The sequence below is a fragment of the Penicillium riverlandense genome (genome assembly GCF_028828495.1).
Source record: "Penicillium riverlandense strain IBT 135883 chromosome Unknown utg000003l_segment0_segment0, whole genome shotgun sequence".
In the NCBI taxonomy this organism is placed as follows: domain Eukaryota; kingdom Fungi; phylum Ascomycota; class Eurotiomycetes; order Eurotiales; family Aspergillaceae; genus Penicillium; species Penicillium riverlandense.
This window is the reverse complement of record NW_026643196.1, coordinates 5,935,770-5,963,191: the sequence shown is the minus strand read 5'-3', so window position 1 is coordinate 5,963,191 and position 27,422 is coordinate 5,935,770. Positions and strand designations below refer to the sequence as shown.

Below are 27,422 nucleotides of genomic sequence, written 5' to 3'. Positions count from 1 at the left end.
TATCTATTACATCCGCTCCCGCCGGCGGGGAGCCGCGCGAATGATGTTGTCCACACGCAGAAGCAGCTAGAGCCGGGTTAGTACATATACAATCCAAATAGCAGAGGGAAGAGTGGACATACCTCAGCGGCCTCCGAAGCCGACGACACCACCGCCTTCTTCAACTTGTAGGCCTCCACCACGCCGAGTTCACGCATGTCCGCAATGCCACCGCCGGGCGTCAGCAGATCCAGCCCGGAGCTGGTCATGCCGTTGTTGATTGCCTGACGCAGGCGGGTCACCAGGTCGCTCGAGTCCAGTCCAGCATTGTCCGCCAGGATGGTTGGCAGCTGCTTTAGCGCCTGGGCAAAGGAATCCACTGCCAGCTGCTTCTTGCCAGTGGTGTTCTGCGCAGCCTGTTCCACGGCCTTGGCCATAACCATCTCGGCGCACCCACCGCCAAGCGTAACACGGGGGTCCTTGATCGTCTGAGACAGCACGGCCAGGGCGTCGTGGAGCGATCGCTCGGCCTCGTCCAGCAGCTGCTCTGTGGCGCCGCGGAGCACGATGGTGCACGCCTGGCCGGCGGCCACACCAGAGAACTTGATCAGGGTGTCCTCGCCAATGATCACCTCCTCGATCAGGTCGCACCCGCCGAGCTTCACCTGATCCGGGTGGTCAAAGGTGGAGGCGATTTCGCCGCCCGTCACCAGCGCCAAGCGCTCAATGCCATCAAAGTCGGCGTGCTCAATGGACATGATCCCGGCTTCGGTGAACAGCTGCTCCGGCCAGTTGTAGATGAGTTGGCGGTTGACGAAGCAGTTGATGCCATGAGCCTTGATCCGCTCCACCTTGGCACGCATCTTCTCGCGCTCTGCCTTCTCCAACTCGGCTAATTTGCCTGTTGACTCGACTTTGACCCGAGCTCCAAAGATCTTGACCTTATCCGTATCCATGGCGGTGTTGGCCACGAGGATCTTGGCATTCTCCAGTCGCTTGGGCTGGTTGACACCGATCTTCTTGTCCAGAATAAAACCCTCGTCGAGGTAGGAGTCGCTCAGCTTTCCACCCGCCTTTTTAATCACTTGGATGTGGCTGAGGTCGGTCGAGCCTTTGAGACGCAAAACGGCCTCACAAGCCAACCGAGCAAAGTGGTCCCGATCTTGGGCCAGCACCTTGGAGCTAAGAGTCGTGCGGGCGATCGAGTGCAAGTCCTTGCGGAAAGACTCTGGGTCCTGGCTGCGGTCGACGGCTACTGACTCGAGAGCGGCGAGGGCAGCCCGGCTGGCGATCCGGTAACCTTCGATGATGGTCTGGGGATGGATCTTGCTGCTGACCAACTTCTCGGCCTCGCGCAGGAGCTCGGCGGCCAGCACGGTGACAGAGGTTGTGCCATCACCCACTTCATCGTCCTGAACCTTGGAAATATTGACCAGGACCTTCGCCGCAGCGTTGTCCAAAGCGATTGACTTGAGAATCGTAGCACCGTCATTTGTCACGAGGATATCGCCGGTCGACCTGTGCCCCTCGCCATGTCAGTGTTTGTTCCTGATTGTCTGGTTTTGCACGTACGCAGATTGTAGGATCTTGTCCATGCCCTTCGGGCCCAGCGTGCTCTTCACGAGGTCTCCGACGGCGATGGCGCCCACAAAGGCGGACAGACGGGCGTTCTCACCCTTCTCCTCGACGACATCGTCGGCAAAGATCTGTGTGGGATTGCCGAAGGACGCCTGGACAAGTCAGTGATTGATAAAGTGTCAGACACAGAGGTCGCATACCATGGTTGCCAGTCAATGTTGGTGTTGATTATTGTTGCAGCGGGGGAAGGGACAGGAGAAATTGGTTTGGTGGCTTTCACCGCCCGCATTTCTTCTTCTTGCTTCCCTTCTCCACATTTATTCTTCTCACACTTGTATCCCCTCACGAACCATGGCAGATGCTGCCAATCCCTCCAGCAAGCGACCGCACTCGGCTGTCGACGCGGACGAGAATGGTGAGTGTTAACCCTCAGCCCAATTCGACATGGAGACTGACCTCTGTCATTCATTAGGCGCCGACGACTCCTCCGACGATGACTTTGGTCCTGCGCTGCCCTCCGAGGTAGCTCCCCAAAAGAAGCGACGGAAGCTGCCCTTTGAGAAAGTCTATGTGAAGGCACTGCCAGCCTCGGCGCGATACTCCAAGTCGCTCATGCACAAGGAGCAATTGTCCTTCGTGACCGTCACGCCATTCACCGACTTTGTGATCACGAGCTCTGTGGACGGGGTGGTCAAGTTTTGGAAGAAGATGGCTGAAGGGATCGAGTTCGTCAAGGAGTTTCGCGCGCATCCGGGCGAGATTCGGAGTGTCAGCGTCAGCGCCGATGGCCGCAGTTTTGCGACCGCTGGGGCTGATAAGACGGTCAAAATTTTCGATGTGATTACTTTCGGTGAGTCCCAGTCTGGCATGGGCCCAATTGACCTTATTGCTGACCGCGGTAGATCTTTTGTCGATGTATACGCTCGAGTTCATGCCACGGTGTGTCTGCTGGGTACACCGGCGCGGAGCTTCTCTGCCGCTGTTGGCAGTGACCGACGAATCGAGCAGTACAGTGCAGGTGTTTGACGGCCGTGGCGAAAACCCCCAACCGCTCCACACCGTGACAGCCATTCATCGCAGCCCCGTGGTGTCCTTGGCCTTTAACAACGCATACGATTGCGTCGTCTCAGCGGACGAGTCCGGAATGGTTGAGTACTGGCGTGCTGGGGACGGATCATTTGAGAAACCAGACAATGTCTTCGAGTTGAAGTCATCAACGAATTTATTTGCGTTCAAGAAGGCCAAGTCTACGCCGACAGCGATCACAATCTCACCGTCCGGTGACCAATTCGCCACGGTTTCATTCCCAGACCGCCAGGTGCGCGTCTTCGACTTTGCGACGGGAAAGCTCTACCGTACCTACGACGAGTCGCTGGCAACAATCACGGATATGCAGCAAGCCGGGACTGCGCCGTACACTCTGGATGCGGTGGAATTCGGGCGGCGGCTCGGAGTCGAACGGGAACTGGAAGGGGAGCCGACACGCAACAAGGTCAATGTCACATTTGACGAGTCCGGCCACTTTCTGATGTACGGGTCTCTTTACGGGATCAAGTGCATCAATACGTATACGAACCGCGTGGTGCGAGTCTACGGACGTGAAGAGCCCTTCCGCGCTTTGAACCTGGCCCTCTATCAGGGCCAGCCGCAACGGAAAGGGGTGGTGACGGTCTCAATGGCTGCCAGCAGCAACCCACTTCTCCAGGAAGCGGAGGAGCGCGATCCAATTCTCGTGTCTACGGGGTTCGCCAAGTTGCGTTTCTACATGTTCACCAACGAAACGGACATTTCACGATCAAGTCGCGACGTCCAGAACGAGAAACCTACACAGGCCGCTGGCGGCACCGGTGCGGCTGCGGCCAAGACGGGCGAAAGTGGCACGGCTGCCATTCTGCACACGACGATGGGCGATATTCATCTGCGCCTGTTCCCTTCGGCCGCCCCACGGACGGTCGAGAACTTTGTGACGCATGCACGGAAGGGCTACTATAACAACACGATCTTCCACCGGGTGATTCGCAAATTCATGATCCAGGGAGGCGACCCTCAAGGTGACGGAACGGGCGGCGAGTCCATCTGGGGAGGCGAGTTTGCGGACGAGTTCTCGAGTCTGAAACACGACAAGCCCTACACACTCTCGATGGCCAACGCGGGGCCGAATACGAATGGTAGCCAGTTCTTCATTACGACGGAGAAGACGCCCTGGCTGGACAACAAGCATACCGTTTTTGGTCGTGCGGTCCAGGGTCTGGACATTGTGCACAAGATCGAGAACGTCAAAACTAAAGACGAGAAGCCCGAGGTCGATATCAAGATCGTCAGCATCTCCATCTCTTGAACTTGTATAAATAAGACAGCATCTACGAGACCAAAGATATTGCAAAGATTTCCATAGCGCAAAGGCTAAAGCCTGCGTACCAATCGCGCAGCTATGTACTCGTCATTCCAACCGGCCATGGGTCGAGAATTATAGGCGTAAGTAAGCATGCACGACATAGTGGATAGAAAGCACAAACAGAACACACAGAAATGAGACAAAAGATCCAGATAACCAGCCAAAATCAAAAACTCAGTAACGACGCGCGCCCGAAGAAAAGAGTCGAGCATGCATCATCCAGCGTAGTAAAAACAACCCGACAACCCAAAACGCCGACCGATGCAAGGAAGCAGAAGGGACGGTCCGCACCCAATCCAGACTTATATTGAGCGACAACCCGCCTCACGAAATCAGCATGGTCACCGCGGAACCTCACGGATCTCCACATCGTCGGACATGGACATCTTGTGCAGACGCGAACGACCACTTGGACCGGTGGCGCCCATGGGTATGTCGGCGCGCGAGCCACCCCGCGACTGTCCGGGGGTCGGAGACGCGCCCCAGATATTACTGCCGCCAGGGCCGATCGAGCCGGGCGCAGGACTGAGCACGCCCGAGTTGCGATCGTAGAGCATGTTGCTGTTGTTGTTGCCGCCGTGGTATAGATTGGGTCGTTTGGCGTCGTAACGACGCTTGAGGAAGACGCCGCCGACGGCTATGGCGCTGAAGCCGATGACGAGGACGATCAACATGATCACCCAGCGATAGTGGGTGCTCCACCTGCGCGAACATTAATAATCGATTTTTCTGGGACTGCGATTAACCAAAAACAATACATACCAGGTTGGTGTGGCCTGGCCCGACGGCGAAGCGGAGGCCGCCGCGGCCGACGTCGCGGTTGCACCTGACGAGGAGGTGGCAGTGGCGACGGCGCCGCTGCTTCCATCATCGACTTGGCCGCCCGAGTTACAGTAGTCGGTGTACCAGGTCGAGAGAAGCTGCTGGTCGGAGCTGCTGCAAGTGTTACAGGCGGCGCCGGAGGATTTGAAGTTCTGCAGCAAGCTCGACGTGCAGAAGCAGGAGACCCAGGTGGACTGCTCGGGATTGCCCTCGCAGCTTTGCTGGGCTGCTGTCAAGACAGCGCAGCTCAGGCCGCACGCCGGGAAGGTGGAGGAAGCGGCGGTTGGGAGAATAGAGGCGGCGATGCTGGGCGCGGTGTAAAGCGCCAGCAGGAGGAGGCCCTTGGTGAGCCACATGGTTACAGGAGAGAGCGGTTTCAAGGCAGACTGGATGGCAAAGAATGGACCCTGGCGGATTTCACGTGGAGACGGACTAGGGCCAGATCAGCAGCAGCCCATGCTGGAACAGGCGTGGATCAAAAGGATACGAAGTCGAAATCAGTCGTGGGTGAGCGAGTGTGTGAGCGAGTGAGTGACGGGGAGAAAGAGAAGCGGGAGAGAAGGGAAAAAGACGAGGAAGAAGCGGGAGCGAGAATTGGGTTGGTTAGTTAGTTGGGGTTGGACCCCCGAACGCAGCCGTGGGGTCGCTTATTTTGATTTCTTCGTGGCAAGGCTGGTGCGACTGTACAAAGTGCTACTTCATCATAGTCCCATTGTCTCCTCAGTGTTTGTCCGTTTGCAGTAGCTGTCACAGCTGTCACTCCCGACTGGAATGCTGGCCAAGCTCGTTGGGTCCGATCCGATCGCCCTGTTGTAGTAAGGATTGGCACCACGTTTTATTTCCGCAAGGGGTTTTCTTTTTCTCTCCGGAGACCATAATAATAAATAGCAAAAAAAGGGGGAGGGTTCCACTCTCGATCTGCCAGGGCCCAAGCCCGCCATTCGACGATGGGCTGCAGCACGATGGCTGGCGCAGCCTGGTCGTCCAATGGTAGCCCCTCCGTTGGCGGGCCTGATTAAACTACGGCGAAGACGGCCGACCGGAGAAAAGTAGAGATAATTGGCCAATCCGCAGCCGGGACGGGTGGGAATAATTGTTACCAGTAGCACTATTCTTCAATCCGACGAATACCTAAAGTGATAGATCATCTAATAATGTATGAACGCGACGCAACTCATTATATGTCACTTCGCGCTCGATTGGCGGCCACACTCTAGAGGAGAGGAAACCGGATCTCCGCCATTCTGATTTCACTACCTAGGCCAGACCAGGTCTACGACGGAACGCGCCCTTTGGGAACCCATGTCTAATGATCGCGGCTCAAAATCCGATTTTTTAAGAGGAAATCGATGATTGGGATGAATCTAGATCGTGATAAGCTTAACATGTTCGGAATATTTAGTCAACATTAATAATGTTCGTTACACTCTAAACTATAATACAAAGGAACTGCTTTCAACGGTCGACCAATATAACCCCCCGCCCTCCATCCTCGCTGCCGCTCGCTACACCTCAAGCGAGCTTCTTGTGCTCATTCACCCGTTTCTTGTGCTCATCGGCGAGGAGCTTAGTGAACGGTTTCTTCTGAGCCAATGAAATTCGATCCTATAATCCAAGCATCAGTCAAGCTCTAATCTACCAAGCACGTAGCATGTCCAGAGAATACTCACAATCGCCCATTGTGGGAAGATCCACAGGGCTGCACGAGCGAGGCTAACACCGCCCCCAATCCAATACTTGCCAGTCGTTCCCTTCTCTACCTGACGTACAACGTCATGTGCGAATGCTTCCGGGCTGATCGCAAACGGGATGTGCTCTGGTTGGCTTTCAATGATATCCTTGATACTCGTGTAGTAGGAGTTCTCTGGCAACGTCAGGGAAGGGAGGTTAGACAGAAATTTGGTCTCGACGCCGCCCGTGAGCAGAGTCATGACGCGCACGCCGAGGGGCGCCATCTCCAGGCGCCAGACCTCACTTGCCTGGGTGAGACCCGCTTTGGTCGCATTGTAGATGCCTAGATGCACCGGCGCGTTAGCCTGAAGCTTCCTTCTGTTTCCTTCTACATCGTCGAGCCTGGAAACAATTTCTCTTCGAATCACGTACTATTGAATGGCAATGGAACAATGCCACCGACAGATGAATTGTTGACGATACAACCCTGGGCATTGACCAGCATAGAGCTGAACGCCTGTATCGTCTCAAGGACACCAAAGAAGTTGGAGTCGAACACCTTTCTAGCATCTGCGATGGAAGTATCCAGGCCGGGCATGTTCATTCCGAGCCCGGCGTTGTTGATCAAAACATCAAGCTTCCCACCAGTCTGATTGCGGACAACTTCGGCGGCCGCAGCGATAGACTCGGATGAGCTAACGTCGAGCGCAAGCACGGTGACATTGGATGCCTCGTGAAGACTCTGTGGCATTTTGGACGGCGAGCGTGCTGTCGCAAAGACGTGGTAGCCTTTCTCCTTGAAGGCATCAGCTAGGGCGGCGCCCGCTCCACCGCCAGAGCAGCCTGTTACCAGGCAGGTTTTGCGAGTCGCAGTCATTTCTCAAGGAGCCTTTCTAACAAAGATTGCGGTGCGAACGTGGCACGGAAGTCAGGCAAGTGGGTGATCTTCACATATGAAATTTTCGGTTGGGCTCATGGAGTCCGCATCCGTCGATTCATGAGTCCTTGCGGACTTGCGGACTTGTACCAAACATGGGTTCCTGCGAACTCCGACAAAGGATCGCCGGCTATTGGCCCACAGCTGCGTCGAAGGATCGCCGTGGGGCCGTCCGCAGTGCGGATCCAAAGCCTATCGAGATGGGTTATCAAGGGATGAGCAACGGGTGATCGTTCCTCCTTCCATTTCGCACCTCGCTCTTTTTTTACAAGCTGTTCAGCAGAGACTTTGCGCCGTTGCTGTTTCATCTGTCCCTGAAATTTGGCCCCGGCATCGCATAGGCCGCAAAACTCCAGCGATGTTCCAATTACAGGGTAAGCAAGATATAGTATTCGCGTTCCTACCGCCTATACCCAATCTGTTATATTTGATACGCCCCTAAATATGCTCCAATTATTACTTTGGTCAACACGTGTTGGACCGTTCGGGCTCAAGTTCCGGGCACAGCCAGCTCATTGCCATCGCCATGATATCATTCCGACACTATAAATTCCTCTCTGATGGATGCACCCTTTTTATTCAAATCAATCGCATCCCCATCATGACCAAAACGGTCGAATTCAACATCTTTCGCGGGTCTGAGGGCGGCGAAATTGTCCCGGACACTACCAGAGCTACACTCGGCCCTGGAGATGTCTTTGTGGAGATCTCCCACGCTGGTCTATGCGGGACTGACCGACTGTTCCGGACCAAAAACATTGCCTTGGGCCATGAGGGAGCCGGCACCGTGCGCGATGCTGGCTCTGCCGTAGAGCAGTTCCGGGTCGGCGACAAGGTCGGCTTTGGCTGGGTTCAGAAAGTGTGCGGGCATTGCGATTATTGCATCACCGGTACGGTGCTCAAGTCCCCCTAAGCCGAGCAAGAGACTGACCGGCACAGACAAGGACCAGTACTGTACACATCGAGAGAACTATGGCACCCACGGGTTTGAAATCGGTTCCTTTGCTACCCACGCCGTCTGGCACGAGAGCATGCTCATCAAACTGCCGGACGAGCTGGAGTGCCAGTACGCCCCGCCGCTGATGTGTGGCGGTGCCACTGTTTGGGAGGCATTGACTTCCGACGGGATCAAGCCAGGGGACAGAGTCGGCATTGCAGGCATTGGAGGGTTAGGCCACATGGCTATCCAGTTTGCATCCACCCTCGGGTGCGATGTCGTTGTCTTCTCGAACGATGCGTCCAAGCGCGACGAGGCCATGGGTCTCGGAGCCAAGGAATTCCACGTCTTGCAGGGTGGAAAGCCCACGACGAGTGTGAAGCAGGTGCGGCACCTGATGTGGTGCGCCAGTGTGCCGCCGGATCTCACTCAGTGAGTTCGTTCGTTTTCAAGCACCTCCTGTGATGCTCATCTGATGACTCGTGCAGAGCTCTACAGCGTGTCGCACCGGATGGAACCATCCATCTCCTGACAATCAGCTATCAGTCCATAGCCACGCCCCTCTTGCTGCTGGTCTCGAACGGCATCCGACTGCGAGGCTCTGCAGTGGCTTCCCGACTAGCCATTCGGAAGATGCTGCGGTTTGTGGCGCTGCATGGTATGCGACCGATCATCATGACCTGGCCGATGACGCGGGATGGAATCCAAGCGGCGTTCACCACGCTCGAGCAGGGGAAGATGCGGTACCGTGGGGTGTTGGTGGGACAGCGGCATCTGATGGGGAAGCCGGCCGTGGAAATCAAAAAGTAGCATGAATTCAAGCAATCAACATGTCTTTCAAAAAAGCAAGTATGGAGTGTGGCGCTTTCCTTCCCCACTGCCTCCGCAGATTGGCTGTACCCCTGTCGGACCTTGTCCTTCTCTTCTACTTCTTATCGGCTCGTCCCGACTGGCTGTACTAGATCGTATGGCCTCCCCGCTCCCTCCCACTCTCCCCTCCTTCCTCTCCTTCTTTACTATTCAGATATTCAGACAGGTAACTAAATAACACATCACCATCAGCATGGGCTCAACCTATTCCACCCCGGAGCCAGTCATGGAGAAGGCCCCTCTGGCCAAGAGAGACAAGGCCAGGACAAGCATCGAGCCGGATTGGAGTACTCGTGACACTCGTCTGTCTGATCCCGACAACCCGTCATCTTCTTCGTTATTGACGGAACCACAGCTCCACCGCCATACCCGGTTCGAGAACGAATCCGGTCCCTGAATCTCCCTCGCCTGAAAGACTGGAGCGAGACTCTGATGAGCGATGCCAAGGTGTGAACCACAGATCCACGGCGTGTTCGATGCTAATCTCAAGTCCCACCGGCCGATCGCGACAGAACCGCCTCGCCATTTCCACTTTTGCCGGCCAGCCCTATGAACAAGCCCTCGCCGATCGCCGGGCTCTCCAATCCGATCTGCACGTCTTCAACCTGACCGTGCCAGTGGAAGGCGCGCCGATTACGAACCAACGCTCTTCTGGACGCTGCTGGCTCTTTGCCGCGACCAATGTCTTCCGTGTGCCGCTGATGAAAGCGTACCAGCTTCGTGAATTCGAACTTAGCCAGGCCTATCTCTTCTACTGGGATAAAATCGAGAAGGCCAATTGGTTCTTCGAGCAGATCATCGCCACTGCCGATGAAGATCTCTCCAGCCGTTTGGTCCAGAAACTCTGTGAAGATCCGGTCACCGACGGCGGTCAGTGGGATATGGTCGCTAATCTAGTGCATAAGTACGGGCTGGTTCCCCATGCGCTTTATCCCGATGCTTTCCATGCCCAGAACAGCTCCAGAATGAATTGGCTGCTCACTGCCAAGCTGCGTGAGCAGGCCTTGATTCTCCGTAAACTGGCCGCGGATAAGAGAGACGGCCAGGCCTCCCATGTACTGGCCGTTCGCAAGGAGCACTTCCTGCAGGAAATTCACTCACTTGTCACTCTCCTGCTGGGCCCTCCGCCGAGCCCAGACAAGCCGTTTGTATGGCAATACTACGACGCCAATGGAGCCGCTCGTGAGGTGCGACAGACCCCGCTGGAGTTTGGTCAACAGGCGATTCGGTCTCAGACACGAGCACTATCACGCAACAGCCCTGCTGTTTCTCCGGGGCGGCTTTTCAGTTTGGTCCACGATCCGCGGAATGAACGAAACCGGTTGCTAACGGTCGACAAACTCGGTAACGTACTGGAAGGACGACCGCTCACGTACGTCAACGTGGAGATGCAGACACTCAAGAAGGCGGTCATTGCGATGCTCAAGGCCGGACATCCAGTCTTCTTTGGCTGTGACGTGGGCAAGTTCTCCGATAAGAACCTTGGAGTCATGGATGCCGACCTCACCGACCTCACGCTCGGCTTCAATGTCTCACTCGGGATGAACAAGGCCGAGCGGCTCGCCAGTGGAGAGTCCTCGATGACCCATGCGATGGTCATCACGGCGGTGCATCTCCTCGACAATGACGAGCCGGTCCGATGGCGGGTGGAAAACTCGTGGGGTGAGGGAGTCGGAGAGAAAGGCTGGTTTGTGATGACCGACCGATGGATGGACGAGTATACCTTTCAAGCTGTGGTCGACTCCAACTTTGTTTCGTCCGACGTACGCTCCATCCTCGAGCAGACACCTAAAGTCTTGCCCCGATGGGATCCCTTGGGGGTGCTCGCCTGAGAGAACAATAACCGCACTCTAACGCCAGGCGACGGTAAATTGACCGCTATATGGGAGAACATAAGTTGTTCTTAAGAACCGGACAACGCGTTCAGGCAGTCGGCTTCATACTCATAGTCTGTAGTTTGATATATTGCATCTTCGGTCAGAAATATCATTCAAGGTGAACAGCTATCAGATCTACTGGTGATAGGTCACTTAAATCCATTATGGAACGATCCTGACCCATTTTGCTTCTCAGTTCGACCACGTGTCAGCTCCCCAGATGTCTTCACCAAATAGATTATTTGTAGCGGAAAATGTCATTTGCAAGGATTACAGGGAGATAGACCAGTGACTATACACTGTTCTAGCAAAAGCTGAATGAATAATTTCTTTATACAGCTCATCTCAATGTTTCGTGAACTATTCCTAATATGAGGCTGTTTCCAAGGCATCTAGAGTTGGCGACTTGCGCATCACATTAATCTTCTTATGTTTATCCTTTTAGATAGTTTTACTCCCACCGCTCTCAAGATTCAGATTGCTCATTTCGTCTTGCGTCTTCCAGATGTAATATCCCCCTATTATAGGCGTGGTGCGAATCCTTTCGAGCCTTCTCGGTATCCGCGTGTCTAGTGGCCAAGTTCAAGGTACTTTGAGGTGGAGTGTTGAGAGGAGCGGCGTTGTGTGTCCCTGTTGGTCCAGCATAGTGACGAATGAGTTGGCGGAGGTACGGAAGCGAGCCACATATAATGATAAAGTTGGCTTCGATGTTGCTGCGGAACCGCCGTTTTCTTATCAGAAATCTATGGTAATAGAAGGAAGGCAAATGAAAGAAAAAGGGCTTTAGCTCTTACATGAATATACCGGCAAGAGCAACTTCGTACGTGGGATCCGACGATGTCACTAAAGGCCATAAAGTTGCGAGTCGCAGAATACTCGTAACTATGGTTCTTGGCAAGAATTAACATCAGTATTCACAGTCCACACTGAAGGATTCAGTACCGGCTATAGAACCCGGCCGTTGCAAGGTGGCCACAACGAGGATTTCTTACAGACACCCCATTCCAAACATAACGGTTACCCCTATTTTCTGAACGAGACGCATGCGGAGTTTCCATATCACCCGAACAGGGATCAAGATCAAAGCTAGGTCGCTGACAGTATTTGTGACGGCCGTTGCAAGATATATGCCTGGTCTGTTGATACAGAAACCCCCGGTGATCGAAGGATCCCAGCTTTTCTGGATTGGCTTGCAAGCAAAGATAAGGGCCAACGCCAGTGCTATGCTGTATCCAGAGATGATGAACGCGACGACGTAGATGGTGTATACCCAGACTCGCACAGTACTGAGCAGCCTGTAGTACAGCATGAGCAAGGCGAGCTTTGCAAATGCGAGGCAAGGAATGTAAATGATAGCTGTAGCTAGGATGCTCTTGACATGAGAGATATAAGTCTTAGCTCCCCAAATCCTGACGCGTGGGGGTAAGGCATATATACCTTTGAAAATATACTTATTGTTGATGGAGACAGATCCTTGAGGTGGCGACCAATACCACCATGAGCATAGGCATCTAATAAAGTAGTCCATCTTAGTGAGATGCTTCAAAGCCAGTTTTTTTTTTTCAAAGATAACAAGTGTGTCTCACTCAAAATTAATGCTTGCGTGGTAACGGAAAATACCTTGTCGTCCAGACGACGAGTTATTCCAATTCATCGCAATGTGACTGTTCGCCTTACCCACGCTATAATAATACATACTAGATCAGGCCCAGATATCAGTATCAGCCCACAAATGTTGAAGTGGTTATGAGGAGGAAAAGCGCACAGTCATCCCACCAGAACTTTCTCATTATCCGCGCCTTAGTGTAGACTCGCATCGCAAGGCAGCTGGTGCTCAGTGGTATTCCGGTTGCAACCAGCACTCGATTTGCTGTCTGCAACCATGGTGTTGAATTGTCAGGGCTCATCACCACTATGCTTCTTAGAAAGAACAACTTGCTAGAGATCTGATCATCTCTGGAGTAGCAAAATGACACTTTGATATCGTCAGGAGTCTGGACATTTGAGCACGGACATTATCTGGACGTTTGAAGTGATTAAGGTTCTAGTGGCGAGAAAATTGCCAAATGTCAAAAGATGAATCATAACATTTTCCCGCACCGAACGCAACATGGTCTTGTGCTGGGAGGTCAGCTGACCGGCAAGAAGCTTTGGCTGAAAACTCGTTGGGGTGAGGGAGTGGGAGAGGAAGGCTGGTTTGTGATGACCGGCCGATGGGCGGACGTGTATACCTTTCAAGCTGTGGTCGACTCCATATGACGAAACTTACCAATCCGGGGTTTCCAGCTCATTTCCTGAGCACATCAAAATCCACCCCATTCCTTCGACTCACTGAGCAATCAGCAATAGGGCCTTGAGATTGGTCATGCTTGCCAAGAAGGGGCGTATTAAGCTTAGACCACTTCGCATCGTGGAAAGCCCAACACTAATTCCTCATCTTCAGGAACAGGATTCGGGGAGATGCACTATGTCGTAGTTAGTGGCAAATTTGGCCGAAGGATTTAATAAATGTAACAAGTCTAAATGTAGGAGACAATACGACGAGGTATAAATAATAGGATTAGCGACCTTCTTGTTTACTACCAAACCTAAGTCTGATCTGTCTCAAACCGTCTCAAACCAAAATGCATTTTCAGACCTCCCTTCTTGCCAGTACCCTCTTTGCTGCCCTAGCTGTCTCGCAGTACTTCGAGGTCATCGCCCCAGACGATTATTGTTACCTCCAAGCAGGCACCTCTGACCCCGACGACACAGTCTATGGCTGCCACGGCACCACTGGGCCTATCGCTAACAATAATGGTGGCGATTGCTCAGGTGAGTCAACAAAAGACTACTCTATACATTAATACTAATAGAATACGATCATCAATAGACCTATTAACTGGTGACCTCGGAACAAATTCGTATAGCCTTTGTGGCACGCTGCCAAACGGAGATCACGCTGCGCAATTTAATATTTGGGATACGTACGTCGAATTTGCGGACAATGGATTTCCGGCTCCCATGTTAGAGTGTGATATGGGAACCTTGGCTTCCGGCGCGAATTGCATCGGTCAAGCTGAAAATATGACATACCGGACCAAGTAGAACCCATCATACTATAGCCACCCTATCCGACGGGGTTGGAGGCGATGAACTTAAGGGGTATCAGGGCGTGGCGGCGGGGGCCAATAGCCGCACGGGGGCGGGTGGCCCCAGTGAGAGCGGGGGAATCGGGCGCGACATTTGGAGACGGGTATATGTTTTCAATATGAACAACTAAAGATTATACTATAGATTTGACTACTACAAACCCAACTAACTAGTTATAACCATGCCAAAGTATACCTCTAGCCCTAAAGTTATTTCAAAAAGCATTAGGATCAGTCCATATCTATGCTGAAGTCGGCTGCCCGTTGCCGACCGGAATAGTGGTGTTGTAGGAGCCGAAACAGGCTTCCTGGTACATCGCCTCCTTGGTAAGCTGGGGCACTTGGCTGAGGAAGTCCTTCACCTGGCAGAATCCGTTAACCGACCCATCGCAAGCAGACAGACCGTCCAGTGGCAGGGGAGCATTGTTCAGCACGAAGCGGATGTATTGCTCGGTGTTGGACTTGGACGATAGATCCGGATTTTTGTACATCTGAGGCTGGAGGTCATGGAACGAGGTGTCCTTAGGACAGGTCCAGACTTCAGAGACCAGATGAGCTCCGAATGGGGTCATCTCATTCAGTTTGAATTGGCGCCTCGGAGCATGCGTAACAATAGAAGGCAGGCCTCGCGGGCTATACTTGAAGTAGTCCAGACCTAGAGCGGCCAGGACGGAGACAATGGTATCGTCGTGCGACATATCCATAAAGAGAGGCTGGTCTAGTGGGAAGTCCTTCTCGTTGTCATCGTATGTAGAGTTAATGCTGCTATCACTGCTCTTGATCAGCTTGTCCTGTAGTCGTGCCGCTAACTCTTGCACATAGCCAATACCCTGGGCACGGCCGCTAGGAGAGCCGAAACCATACATATCATAGAATTGCAGATCCAAGTAGTACTCGAAGTCGCGCCATTCTTGCTCGGTGAATAGCGAGCAAAAGGACGAGCTACCCAGCGTGGCATACTCATAAGGACACAGGTTGAACATGCCTAAAACTTCTTCCGCAAGGATTTTGGCCTCCTTCGAGAAGAAATCATCTGGCAAGAAGGCAGAGAAGCGTTCAGTGGCAGTCTTGATCATTGCGGGAATGAATTCCGCAGCTTTATAATCGCCAGCAACTAAGCCCTTCGCACAGGTTTCCGTCGGCGATAGTGTGTTATTGAAACCTGGCTTCTCAGGGATAATAACGAGGTCGTATTGCGCATACGAGCTGTTGCCGCCCGTGTTGGAGAAGAAGCCACCTAGAGTATAGTAGCATCAGTTGTCCGTCCTCGGTTCAACAGTTCGTAGATCTACTCACTCAGCCACCAGCGTGCACTCTCCAGGATGCGAGGATAAGAGGTTGTGCGGAACGTAGGCTTTGGGCGAGGCATGCCATTTGGGAGCACATTTAGCGCGGCGTTCCAGTTTGCCTCGCCTGCAGGAGCGCCGTACAGGAACCGGCCGTACTGGCTCCAGAATGCCGCGCCAGAGCTCGCTTCGGTGGCGGCACCCGTCGGGAGCAGGTTGTCCAAGCCCAGCCAATAGTCCCAGTTGTTTAAGAAGGCAAGCGGGCCCGTGCCAATCTTAGTATCCGGGTGCCTCTTTGAGGCTTTTTGCAATGCAGAGGCAAATAACTCCATTGATCCCGCATCCACCGAAACATTCGTCGGGTACCGTTGCGCATGACGGTGCAAAACGTGCACCTGCGATAGCTCGCAACCTTGTGGGGAGCCCTTGGGTAGGCCAAAGCCGGGCGCGTCCGCGTATGGGCTGAGGTTGCCCCAGCTCTTCTTCATGTCAAATCCAGAAGGATAGGATGTCCCTGTTGGAGCGACAGCCCCCGAACTCGACGCCACAGTTGTGCTTCCGGTAGACGGTAGTGCAGCACTGCCGCCCACAAGGGCGAGCAATGCGACAGCAGGGATGCTCAGAGTGGCCATTGAGGGACGCTGCCGCTTGTAAAAAGTAAAAGAGGTTGTGGAGCGAAATGACCGTGTGAATTGACTGCAGGTTATATAGGGAATACCACGTTGTTCGGAAAATTAGCTTGACCATCCCGCACGGTCTAGTTTGGGGACTTCAAACTGTTTTGACCTGTTCCTCCACAGTCCTACTAGGTCATCAGCTACGGAGGTTCGATATGTCATGACCACTTGATTCCACATCTCCGGGCTATGCTGGTGGGGGCCAGAAACGTCTAACTTGCCATATTAGAGAAATCCATTGCCTTATTCAATATAAATTAGCAGTTAACAAGCTTGGGTCCGCTTTCACACCCGACCGCTAGTCCTATCCGGGTATCTGAGATGCTTTGCAAATCTATGCATGATCCTTCGAGAAGATCGTAATTAACTTAAGCTGGGGGCCAGGCCTTGGCGATCACTTTTCCTTAATACAGACATCAGTGCGAAATTGCGGGGGTCAACTAAGCCTAATAGTAGAATTTACTTAAAATAGGGGCCAGAAATAACTTGGCGTAATAGGAAAAGTCCTTGCATTCAAGTGTAAATGAGCTATCAGCCGCACAGGGGAAGCACGCTAGGGTCACTGGTTGAATGTGCCTAAAACTTCTTCCGCAAGAATTTTGGCCCCTGAGAAGAAAAAATATTGCTCGCTTCGGCGAGACACTATTCATTAGTGCGCGTGTTTCGACCTAATTATTGGTAAGGGTCTTGAGCTATTGATACTATATCCGAGTTTGTTGGTTCCTGCGAATATCGTATCTTCAGAAAACCTAGTCTCACTTGAGACAACCGTCACCCAATTGCGCAGGCGGATGTGTGAGCAAAAGAACAGGTTCGTTGCAATTCTTGTGAGGGGTATGAAAACACCACTGGCAGATGGCTCGTCTATGCGCGGTTACACGGATAATGTCTGCATGCCAATATTTAATGTCGCCGGGTTAACATCGGATAAGCCACCCACGGCCGAGCACGATAAGCCCAGTAGGATAAGCCCGGCCGAACTCCTCTATGATCGTCTCCCACATACAGCAATATTCGAAATTGGCTTCCATGTTTTACACAGAGAAACTATCTCAAGCCCCACTGCCAAGATGCTGGAGAAATCTTCTAGGCCAGATTCGGCTAGGCTACACACCATCCTTGCTTTGAACAGTCTTGACGTATACGGACGTAATACGGACCCGCAAGTTACTCGTTTATTCGAAAGAAGACTTCTAGAAACTTCCATACAAACCAAGGTGATGGCGGCGAGACTCAGGGGAAGTCGGGGAGCGCCATGGCAAGGACCTGAGCGGGGAGATAAACTAAACAGGGAGAGGAGAAGAAGAGGAGAAGATGATGATATTCCTAAGGGATCTCCCAGAAGGGAAGGTCTATCTACAGGCGGCGGTGGGCGCTGACACCTCACCACCTCATCACAAGGGCTGTTGCCGATGGGCTCTTGCAATCTGATATTTAATGTGTTTATTACATACGAACTACTTCCAATACTACGATACTTGATGGTTTCAGACGCTATGTGTTTTGATGGAATCTTAACTGCTGGATGTTACACCCGTGGACATCTAACGCATTACTGTAAGAGAAACCGAGCTGTTCATCTTTGCGATGACAGAATTTGTTGCTTTCTTTATGTTTCGTTCTCACTAAAATAACCTCCTTTCTATATTAATCCTGCTTTCTGCTGATGAGGCGCGAGAAGATTTTGCGCATACGGTGTCCGTCGGGTTGGGAAACTCGCTTTGAGGTTTCTGTGAAACTGGCTAGGATTGAGTCCTCTTTTGTTTTCGTTGCCATTTTATCAGACTGGGAAGACGGGTGGTCACCCTTCGCACGCCATTTATTCAAAGTATACTTGGAAGACACGGTATGCGGGTGGTCAGGGCCTAGTTTTTGGTCGCGGAGTCGAACGCATTCGGCCATCAACAGCAAAGCGGTCTGGTCTTGACCCAATGACCTAAAGGTATGGGCTAGGTTGTTCATGCCGGTCAGAGTGTCGGGATGCTCTAGCCCTAAGACCCGCTTGCGGGTCTCCATTACTTGCAACTGTAGCTCTTCGGCGTCCTTCCATCGACCCTGATTTTGGTAGGTTAAGGCTAGGTTGTTCATGCCATTCAGAGTGTCGGGATGCTCTGGCCCTAAGACCCGCTTGCAGGTCTCCATTACTTGCAACTCTAGCTCTTCGGCGTCCTTCCATCGACCCAGATTTCGGTAGGTTGAGGCTAGGTTGCTAATGCCATTCAGAGTGTCGGGATGCTCTGGCCCTAAGACCCGCTTGCGGGTCTCCATCACTTGTAGCTGTAGATTTTTGGCGTCGTTCCACTGGCCTCCAAGCTTGTATGCCAACCCAAGCATTTCAAAGCTGTCAAGCGCCTTTTTATTATCCGGGCCGAATAAGTTCAACCTTGCAATTGTTGCTTTCTTTGCCATTATTTGGCTGTCGACGAAATCTCCTCGAGTCCAGGCAAAAGATGCTGCCTCGTGAAGCAGCGAACCCCATTCTCCCAACACGTCCTTTTCATGTGGCTGGTGTGCAACTGCACTTTTCACGTGAGCAAATAGCAACTGGCACCTAGGCCAGTTCTCATACTTTCCTACTGGGAATTTGTGGTGAAGGGTTCGGATGAACCGTCCCTTCCACTTTTCAAGCTGTCCATGCGCCTTTAGCCACTCCTGCATAGCTAGTTGGACCAGGCGATGTAACTCAAAGTTCACTCCATCCGCACTGATGGATATGAACGAGTAGTCTCTTAGCACCAATATATCGTCCTCAAACTTGTCAACCACGCTGACACTTGTGCTTTCGTCTTCATTATTGTCATCCATCATCGGGTCCACGTTAGACGCAGGAACACCGCTCAATTTCTGTCTCATATCTTCGTTTTCTCGAAGTAGACTGTCAGGTATTCCTTGTCTATCGAAAAAGCTCATAAGAGACAATAAATCCGCCGCGGATGGGCTTTCTTGCCGAATACAATCAAATGATATTTGCCAGGTGATGAGGATGGAGTTTTTGGCTTCCCAATCTCTGCGAAGCTGGCCCCCCTCATAATCAAGGAGGCTTTTCTTCTGGCGGTCGCTTCTCCGAAAGTTTTCCAGATACTGTGTAACTGATAGGCGCGGTAACCGTTGCTTGACATAGGCCGCGGCTTGTACAATCGCAAGCGGCATAAACTCAAGTGCCGCAGTCAGCTGAATGACGTCTTCCCTGGCAGCTTGAACTCCGAGCTTCTTGTCAAAGAGTGTTATTGCATGGGTTTCGTCCATCGGTTCAACTAAAATAATATCCATATCTTCCACCATGTGTGATACCGCGCGTCTACGCCGACTTGTGATGATGATTAAGCCGTTCAAGCTCTGCGGGAAGCATGCCCAGATAGATTGTTCTGGCGTGCCACTCTGATTACTCCCTAGGCCGTCCGGTGCGACCGGTGAAATTTTATGGAGTGATTGGTCATCATCTAGGTTATCAAGAATGAGAACCCATTTTCCCTTTGTTTCGTCCTGAAGCCAGTCATGAAGGAGTTTGAATACGTTTTCCTTAGGATCCTGCGACCGGGTATCCGAGCTCGGTCGACAATATCTCGACAACTTTGCTCGAAGCGAGTCGCATTGCTAGCGTGAATCCAGAAAACCCATGTCTCGGGCGATTGATCTCGAACTCGATAACAGTATTCGATAGCAAGTTGCGATTTTCTTCTAATCTATTAGCATGGGTAAATCCGTTGTCCTTTCCGAACGCACCCAACGCCACCTAGGCCAAGAAGTGCTATCCGAGATCCCGGTACAGAGCTTTTTGTGTGTATCTGATCAAGTAGCGTTCCACGGTCGACAAAGTCTGGGTCGCGACGGAACGGGACGGTCGATAGAGGATTCGGTGGGGTTTCCGGTCGCTCTGGGCCAAGAAGTGGCGATTAGTTAACTTGATCACATTCTAGCGCCTTGCGAAACCTACCTGGGGGCAGATAGAACTGCGGGTTGTGGATAGGGGCATTATTAATCCCAATCTGGAGCCCCGAGTTTGCGCTGCCAAAAGAGTCCCATGCCATGATTCAAGCCACTCTTGGGGTGCAATGTGCATCTTCAGGAAAGGGACAAGGAACTGGCCACGTAACCAAGACAAAGGTACCTTAGCCTCATTATCAGGTGACTTAACAGCACTTCGCGCTGCACTCTGCCAAACGCAACTAAATTATTCAGTCTGCGGGCGCGGCTGAATTACGATAATCCCGCATCTGTACTGTAGTACTAGGGGAAAAACGACGACCATCTAACTCTCCAGCTGTCAACCACGACTGGCGAGACGCGATGTTCAGCGCGTATCGGTCTTGTCAGATAATTTACATTTCCATTCTGACGGACAGGGATGATATGCAGGCTACTTGCACCAGTCCTATATAGGCTTAGCCTTGGGCTTGGCGTTAGGGGTTGGCATAGTTTCTGTGCGTAAAACATGGAAGCCAATTTCGAATCCGAGTGTATATTTAAAAGAGCAAGTCTCGATTCAGAGCAACCATCAAATGGTTCTGGGCTTCAGTTGGACATAGAAAGATACCATACTGCCCAGATGGGCCGAGGACCCCCAGTCATCGATTTCGCCCGTAGGTTTCCTGGATATTGGTATTAGCAGCCTGCTGACCAACTTATTAGCCTTATTCGGGAAGGACAAGGCAGCAAAATCAAAGCTCGAAGACGAGATTCGCAATGCTTGTCTAAACTACGGATCCTTCCAATTGCGTAACCATGGCATTCCCGAGAACCTTAGAAAGGAAATACTGCGTCAATCCAAGGTTTTCTTTAGTCTACGGGATGAAGTAAAGGACAAATACAACAAAGGTAAGTATCCTACTACCCCAGTGGAGTTGGAGTGAGCAGGACGGCAATACTAAGTCGCGAAAAGATGTTGGCGAATGCAACCGCGGCTATGAACGGCTACGGTCTCAGAACTTTGAAAAGCTCACCAAGGGCGATCTAAAAGAAGGTTATTTCCTGGCACAAGACCTTCCCCTTGACGATTCCTATGTCCAGGCGAGGAAGTGGGCTCAAAGGCCGAATAAATATCCCTCTGAGGTTAAGGACCCACATTTATGGAAGAAGACTGTCGATGAGTACCACTTGTGGCGTCGAAACTCGTGAAAGACGTACTGAGCGTTCTCTTCGACACTCTTGGAGGAGGGCATGAATTGCTGAATAAATTTTGCGAGCATCCGATAGCTGTGCTTCGTCTGCTTCGTTACCCTCCACAGGACCCTGATGCCTCGGAGCTAGAACGAGGTATGACCGAACCTAGTCTTAGTACAAACTATGAACACCCTGTTCATTTACTTACAACTGGTATAGGAATCGGCGCTCACATCGACTTCGGTGCCGTTACAATTCTCCTTCAGGATTCTACCGGGGGATTACAAGTCCGAGACCGCAAAACAGGGGAGTGGGTTGATGTTGAGCCGATCCCAGATGCTGTTGTTATCAATACTGGCAATCTAATGATGTGTTGGACCAATGACCGCTATGTCTCAAATCTACATCGTGTTGTAAACAAGACCGGGACGGAAAGATATAGTGTGCCATTCTTCTTCGATGGCAACCCAGACTTCTTGGTCAAGTGTCTTGATAGTTGCATCGGGGAAGGTGGGGTGGCGAAACACGCTCCTCTCACAGTGTCAGAGTGGATGGAGGGACGATACGCGGATACGTTTGGAGTGTCTAAGAAGAAGGCCGCTATGGAAATGGTGGAGGTTTAAGTTTTTTTACTACCGATATAGGCAAAGCAGCATCGCTTGAACTATCCATAGATTTGTGGGATATGCCTTCTGGAAAGGGGTTTAGTTATGCATTACAAAATGGGCAAGTTGAATGCAGAATTTGGGAACAATTGCATTCTCTGTGCTTTCATACGCACAATCTTTGAAGTGATCTCTTGTTTCGACTATGTTTTGTTACCTACAATAGAATCACGGATTTACCGTCACCCGGTATTGGAGGTTCCGAATGTCATGGCTCTCGATTCCACATCTCCGGGCCATGTGGTGGGGACCCAGAAACGTCTAACTTGCCGTATTAAGAAAATTCGTCGCCTTATAACCAAGTGTAAATGAGTAGGGAACAAGCGTGTTTCCGCTCTCACTCCTGCGCGCTAGTCCTATCTGGGTATCTGAGATGCTTTGCCAATCAAAGCATGATTCCTTGAAAAGACCGCAATTAACTTAAGCCTGATGGGGCTAGACCTCGGCGATCACTTTTTCCTAATACAGACTTCAGGGCGGACTGGCGGGGGTTAACTAAGCCTAATAATAGAATTTACTTACAATAGGGGGCCAGAAATAACTTGCCGTAGTAGGAAAATTCGTTGCATTCAAATGTAAAGGAGCTGTCGGCCGTACAGCGGAAAACGCTAGGGTCCGCTTTTCCGCCCGACCGCCAGTCTCATCTGGGTATCTGAGGTGCTTTGCCAATCAACGCATGCTTCCTGGAGAAACTCGCAATACTTGTCCATTGGCCCGCCCCCAAAGTGCACGGATCCGACTTGGAGGCTAGTATATAGTCGAAAACTAATAATGGGGATTGGGGCGGCTTATAAAGTCGGAGTGTTCGCAGCGTAGAACTGTTGCTTTCCGGATTACTCTCCTCGTCTCAGTGTGCATTTTCGGGATAGAAGAAGAATAATGAACCTCATTTTGTCGGCTATTCTGCCGGCTTTTGCAACCGCAGCATTAGCTTCGCCTTCTGTCACGATTGATGCTGGTACCCTTCAGGGAGGACAGTGCGAAAATACACAAAATGCAGTCTACTACAAGGCAATTCCCTATGCGGAACCTCCGGTTGGAGACCTACGGTTCGAACCTCCAAAGGCCTACAATAAACACTACCCTAATGGGAAACTTGATGCGACTACGGCACCTGCCTCCTGCATTCAGTTCGGAGCCGAGTTTGACGCTACAGGTGCTCTAAGTGAAGACTGGTAAGTCAAGTCAAGTGAAGCTTCTATCTCACAAATATTTCATCTTTGGCAACGAATAATTTTGTTCAATAATTGATCTTTCTTTTTTCAGTCTTTACCTGGATGTTTGGACTCCATCTGATGCCACCAAAGACTCGAATCTTCCGGTCAAAGTCTGGATCTACGGTGGATCAGACACGTCTGGCGGAATCTCGAAAGGCCTGTTTGATGGCTGCAACACTGCAGCGGATGGTTCAATTTTGGTATCAATCAACTACAGACTTGGACCTCTAGGCTTCATGGCGCTCAACAGTGCCGGAATATATGGTAACCAAGGAATTCAAGATCTTCTTCTCGGATTGGAGTGGGTCCAAGACAACATCGCCGCTTTTGGAGGTGACCCAGTACGTCAAGTCACATCTAGTTGCAAACTAAATCAGTGGGGGCAGCGTTAACAACGAATTTCCAATACAGAATAAGGTACTTCTGTTCGGTCAATCGGCCGGTGCTGAGGACGCATTTATTATTGCCTCTCTTCCCCAAGCACCGTCTTTCTTCAACAGTGTCATCATGGAATCGGGCGCCGGAAAAAGGCTCCTCCACAATTCGACAATTCAAAGTGTTGGTGCATCATATGCTCAAACACTTAAGTGCAGTTCCGATGATGTGAGTGCGGAGATTTCCTATCTTTATCGTAACTGGCCGCTGACTTCTCCTTAGAAAGCCTGTCTACAGTCCAGGACTGTTTCTGACTTGAGAAAGGCGTACAATGGTGATACCTTTTTGCATGAGGGAATTGGAGCAGGTGGAGCACTCGCTATCACCACCTCGGGGACACATGCTTTCTATCCCTATGTGGATGGAAATGTCATCCCTGAAGAGCCCTTGAGTCGCGGGGTACAAGTGCCGGCGGTCTTTGGATCCAGTATGTGCAACACCATTCGTATCCCCCATTCTGAAATAGACCCACTAATCGGAATTTCAAGACAAAAATGAGGGAGTCATTTATGCCGCCGCCACGGTCAAAAGCCTATCGAATGGCAAAAGTTTAACGCCATCTCTATACAAGTCCTTCCTTCGCAATAACTTTGGTAGCGCTGCTGGGATTATTGAGAAATACTACCCTCTCTCTATGTTCGAAGCTCTCGCCGGTGGAAATGCCCACTATGGTGTGCTTTACGCCATAGCACAGGTCATAACCGATGCCGACTACAAGTGTGTGGCATACGAGGGTTTGGTGTCAGCCGCACTCAACAACATTCCCGTTTGGACATATGAGTATACTCACAACAACACATGCCCGTGGTTGGGCACCCTGAAACAGCTCCAGGGCCATCCGGAGGAAATGGCGCTAGTGGGTGCCACTCATACCGCCGAAATTCCGTTCGTCTTCGGTAACATGAACAATCAACCTCTTCCTGGGGGTACTTGCAATGCCACAGAAGACGAGGACAACCTCAGCAAGCAGATGATGAGCTTGTGGACGGCAATGGCAGAAAATGCCGATCCGTCGACCGATGCCATCCATTGGCCACAATTCGTTCTAGAAAAGAATGCGTCGAGTCCCGGATTGATTTTCGCAGATTCAACCCTACCTGGCCAAGTCGATTACAAGGCTTGTAAACTGTGGTCCAAAGTTTACGACCTTATTGAAGCAGATAATAGTACAGCCACGGCTACAGCCACGAGTACAGGCATGGCTACAGGCACGGCTACGCCAATCAGTGGCAGCGGAAAACCAACGGCCTCGCCGCCTGCTACTCCTCCGGCCAACGGTGCAGCAACCTCTATGCCTGCAACTGGTGGATTCCTTGCCTTGAGTCTGCTATTGACGGTTGTAGTTGCATAGATTCTAGCACCAAAGTGCCTATGAAATATTTGCTTATGTATTATTGTCAGAGAGAGAGTGTGTGTGGATAGGTGGATTGCCCCTGGACGGAAGAATTTAGAGATCTAGATACATCTTATTATTTGGGAGGGACAGATGAGGCTTATTATTACCTGCTCTGGCAGTTTTATAATTGAATATGTGAAATGAGCTTTCTGATTTTCAAATAGTGGTGGTCGACGTATTCATATAGGAGCCCTAAAGTCTAATAGGATGCCTTGATAGATACTGCATGTCCTGAGATACAAACGTAGCGAACGGTTGAGGCCGAGGATACAAACCCTAAAGCCTGTGAAACGGGCCCCATTTGACAAATTTTCATTGTTTCAATACATCACGCGGATAGCACAGAAAATCCAGATTTCAAGGTCATTTAATTGCAGTAAATTGGAGATGTACTTTAGTACAATCGAAACCGAATAGCGCATTTGATTTGCATTACGCTTCTTCACGCTGATGCCTGCGTTCCATTCCACAACCAAGGCGGTCCTACCGCCGACCCTAGGATCGCTGATTTCCTTACTGACCCCGACGACCTACTCGGAACCGGCCTGCCGCCATGGACCGGCTACTGGCTTCGAAGGGATAGTTAGTGTCCTTTGCTGTGTTGGCGGCCGCGATGGTAGTCGTCGCCTGGGTGAGGGCGCCCGTCATCTGATTGACGGCGGTTGAAGACTGCTTCATGACGGATACCAGAGTCGATAGCATGGTGGTGGTGGTGGTCACGGACGACGCAGCCACACTCGTGACAGCCACCTGCCTTGATTTTGTGGTTCTCGCCGTGGTGGTCGCCGCGGCACTCTGGATGGTGCAGGCAGTGGCGACGCCGATGCCGTTGGTCGCGATTTGGACGGGCTGCTGAACATTGGGCGAGCAGCCGAGCTGCATCAAGCTCATTAGGTACCGGGCACACATGAATGTGAAGAGATTGTTGCCGAGTGACGGCGCGGGGCTCTTTTGTTTGGCAAAGACCTCTTCGTTGAAGAGCAGAAAGCCCGGTGCAATAGACATCATACCATTGCAATAGAAATCTAGTGCTCCGGAATCGGGTCCCTGGTCCGTCAACAAGGGCTGATTGATACCCAAGCGGTAGGCATTCGTCTTCGCAGGGCTGACAGCGCCGCTCGCGGTCAGCAGGCAATCCGGGTCGTTGAGCGGCACTAATGCAATGGGTGCCTGCTGGTGTTCGCTGGCCTGCAGTTCCTGCAGCGCCAAGGCGGGCACTTTGTCGCCCGGGTTGTCTAGACTAGGCCCTAGAAACGGGGTGCAGCCGATGGCGGGATCGATCATGTTGGCCAGCAGCGCTTCATCAGAAGCATTGTTGATGACTATGGCGTTGGGGAACTTGGCCCGATTGGCAGCCGTGTCCTGGACCGTGGCTCCGTCGGGCAGGAGCAGGTACTGCGTCGGCACGTTGTCGGAGGGACAGGCATCGACGATTTCAAACGACCGTGTGGTCGGACATGTGGCGCCGTTGTGGTCAGTTCCCAGAGGTGGGATTACGAGCTGGCCGTTCTTGACGGCGGCGTTGGCGGCGTCAAAGAACGGTTGCGTGTTGCACCAGCTCACCTGGCCAAAGACGTCGCCCTGCATGCCGGGCAGGCCGTTGACGCAGTCAATCTCCTTCAGGATCGAGGATTGATGCGTGCCCAGGCCATTCGGGTCGAGCAGCTGGAGCACGTTCCCATTGAAACCAAACCAGAGGGCGACCTTGGCGTTGGCCGGCAGCTTGGGGACGACGGGGGCGACGGGAGGAGTCTTGCCCTGATCGATGACCAGCGGGTGATAGATCGACACGGCTCCGGTGGCCGGGTCAATCACTGCAGCCTCGACATAAGCTTGCTGCAGATTGACGCTCTGCGAGCAAGGGGGTTCCAGAACAAACGGAGTAGCCAGGCCGTTGGCCGACAGGGGGTTATTGGGCAGCGTGAGGAAGCAGTTGGAGGCACTGACGTTGAGCGCGGTGCTCGTCGACGTTCTTCCGGCTGCCACGGTGGTCGTAGTCGGCTGTTGTCCAACGTTGTGTGCTGCAAATTGCTGGTGGTGGCCGGGAAACCAGGGCAATGACTGACTCCAGAATGCAGTCACCGTCTGTGCCAGAACGGCGACGGGATGCAGGAGGGGGGACATAATGATGAAATTGAAAAGGAGCGTTGCAAAGAAAAGGAGATATACGGTCCGCGAAAGGCGAAAAGTAAGACTGATCAACAGTGAGGGTGCTGGGACGAGTAAATGACGGGAGCTAAAGGTCCGGCGAAACAAACAGAGAGCAACAGGTGAGAAAGATAGGAGGCCAGTCTCACTGCATCTGAAATGACGGTCCCAAGGGAGATCGAAGAGAGCTACCTCGCTGATGAATAAACGGATAGCACCCCGAAGGCGTTATCCGGGATCTCTTTTATACTGCAAGGCGAAGAAGTCGGCTGACGACCTGATCGAGGAAGAGGGAGGGAGG

At 52.0% G+C, this 27,422-nt stretch overlaps 12 protein-coding genes across 12 annotated transcripts; 6 read left to right on the top strand and 6 right to left on the bottom strand.

The window, feature by feature from the left end:
* Window positions 1–77: 77 nt before the first annotated feature.
* On the bottom strand, window positions 78–1,760 carry N7474_006068 (chaperonin-containing T-complex subunit CCT2; the record flags this gene model as incomplete). The annotated part of the gene is made up of 3 exons (XM_057197483.1): window positions 78–1,497; window positions 1,552–1,709; window positions 1,758–1,760. The coding sequence occupies 3 exons, from the start codon at window positions 1,758–1,760 to the stop codon at window positions 78–80; spliced, it is 1,581 nt and encodes a 526-aa protein (XP_057054879.1).
* Window positions 1,761–1,908: 148 nt separating this feature from the next.
* Window positions 1,909–3,895, top strand: N7474_006067 (WD40 repeat domain-containing peptidylprolyl isomerase; the record flags this gene model as incomplete). Its single annotated transcript, XM_057197482.1, is given in 3 exon segments — window positions 1,909–1,972; window positions 1,991–2,407; window positions 2,460–3,895. 3 exon segments carry the CDS (start codon window positions 1,909–1,911, stop codon window positions 3,893–3,895), a joined length of 1,917 nt encoding a protein of 638 aa, XP_057054878.1.
* A 398-nt stretch (window positions 3,896–4,293) lies between these two features.
* Window positions 4,294–5,130, bottom strand: N7474_006066 (uncharacterized protein; the record flags this gene model as incomplete). The annotated part of the gene is made up of 2 exons (XM_057197481.1): window positions 4,294–4,654; window positions 4,715–5,130. The coding sequence occupies 2 exons, from the start codon at window positions 5,128–5,130 to the stop codon at window positions 4,294–4,296; spliced, it is 777 nt and encodes a 258-aa protein (XP_057054877.1).
* A 1,263-nt stretch (window positions 5,131–6,393) lies between these two features.
* On the bottom strand, window positions 6,394–7,322 carry N7474_006065 (uncharacterized protein; the record flags this gene model as incomplete). The annotated part of the gene is made up of 2 exons (XM_057197480.1): window positions 6,394–6,788; window positions 6,878–7,322. 2 exons carry the CDS (start codon window positions 7,320–7,322, stop codon window positions 6,394–6,396), a joined length of 840 nt encoding a protein of 279 aa, XP_057054876.1.
* Window positions 7,323–7,983: 661 nt separating this feature from the next.
* On the top strand, window positions 7,984–9,129 carry N7474_006064 (NAD(P)-dependent alcohol dehydrogenase; the record flags this gene model as incomplete). Its single annotated transcript, XM_057197479.1, has 3 exons — window positions 7,984–8,272; window positions 8,322–8,751; window positions 8,808–9,129. The coding sequence occupies 3 exons, from the start codon at window positions 7,984–7,986 to the stop codon at window positions 9,127–9,129; spliced, it is 1,041 nt and encodes a 346-aa protein (XP_057054875.1).
* Window positions 9,130–9,382: 253 nt separating this feature from the next.
* On the top strand, window positions 9,383–11,021 carry N7474_006063 (C1 family peptidase; the record flags this gene model as incomplete). Its single annotated transcript, XM_057197478.1, has 2 exons — window positions 9,383–9,513; window positions 9,569–11,021. 2 exons carry the CDS (start codon window positions 9,383–9,385, stop codon window positions 11,019–11,021), a joined length of 1,584 nt encoding a protein of 527 aa, XP_057054874.1.
* A 2,669-nt stretch (window positions 11,022–13,690) lies between these two features.
* N7474_006062 (uncharacterized protein) lies at window positions 13,691–14,153 on the top strand (the record flags this gene model as incomplete). The annotated part of the gene is made up of 2 exons (XM_057197477.1): window positions 13,691–13,880; window positions 13,939–14,153. The coding sequence occupies 2 exons, from the start codon at window positions 13,691–13,693 to the stop codon at window positions 14,151–14,153; spliced, it is 405 nt and encodes a 134-aa protein (XP_057054873.1).
* Window positions 14,154–14,439: 286 nt separating this feature from the next.
* On the bottom strand, window positions 14,440–16,115 carry N7474_006061 (histidine phosphatase family protein; the record flags this gene model as incomplete). Its single annotated transcript, XM_057197476.1, has 2 exons — window positions 14,440–15,434; window positions 15,494–16,115. The coding sequence occupies 2 exons, from the start codon at window positions 16,113–16,115 to the stop codon at window positions 14,440–14,442; spliced, it is 1,617 nt and encodes a 538-aa protein (XP_057054872.1).
* A 1,692-nt stretch (window positions 16,116–17,807) lies between these two features.
* Window positions 17,808–20,188, bottom strand: N7474_006060 (Tetratricopeptide-like helical; the record flags this gene model as incomplete). Its single annotated transcript, XM_057197475.1, has 4 exons — window positions 17,808–19,643; window positions 19,696–19,843; window positions 19,884–20,034; window positions 20,095–20,188. 4 exons carry the CDS (start codon window positions 20,186–20,188, stop codon window positions 17,808–17,810), a joined length of 2,229 nt encoding a protein of 742 aa, XP_057054871.1.
* A 518-nt stretch (window positions 20,189–20,706) lies between these two features.
* Window positions 20,707–21,883, top strand: N7474_006059 (isopenicillin N synthase family dioxygenase; the record flags this gene model as incomplete). Its single annotated transcript, XM_057197474.1, has 5 exons — window positions 20,707–20,740; window positions 20,790–20,975; window positions 21,040–21,239; window positions 21,386–21,413; window positions 21,480–21,883. 5 exons carry the CDS (start codon window positions 20,707–20,709, stop codon window positions 21,881–21,883), a joined length of 852 nt encoding a protein of 283 aa, XP_057054870.1.
* A 921-nt stretch (window positions 21,884–22,804) lies between these two features.
* On the top strand, window positions 22,805–24,928 carry N7474_006058 (uncharacterized protein; the record flags this gene model as incomplete). Its single annotated transcript, XM_057197473.1, has 5 exons — window positions 22,805–23,100; window positions 23,192–23,483; window positions 23,554–23,745; window positions 23,800–24,004; window positions 24,066–24,928. 5 exons carry the CDS (start codon window positions 22,805–22,807, stop codon window positions 24,926–24,928), a joined length of 1,848 nt encoding a protein of 615 aa, XP_057054869.1.
* Window positions 24,929–25,486: 558 nt separating this feature from the next.
* Window positions 25,487–27,097, bottom strand: N7474_006057 (uncharacterized protein; the record flags this gene model as incomplete). Its single annotated transcript, XM_057197472.1, has 1 exon — window positions 25,487–27,097. One exon carries the CDS (start codon window positions 27,095–27,097, stop codon window positions 25,487–25,489), a length of 1,611 nt encoding a protein of 536 aa, XP_057054868.1.
* Window positions 27,098–27,422: the final 325 nt, after the last annotated feature.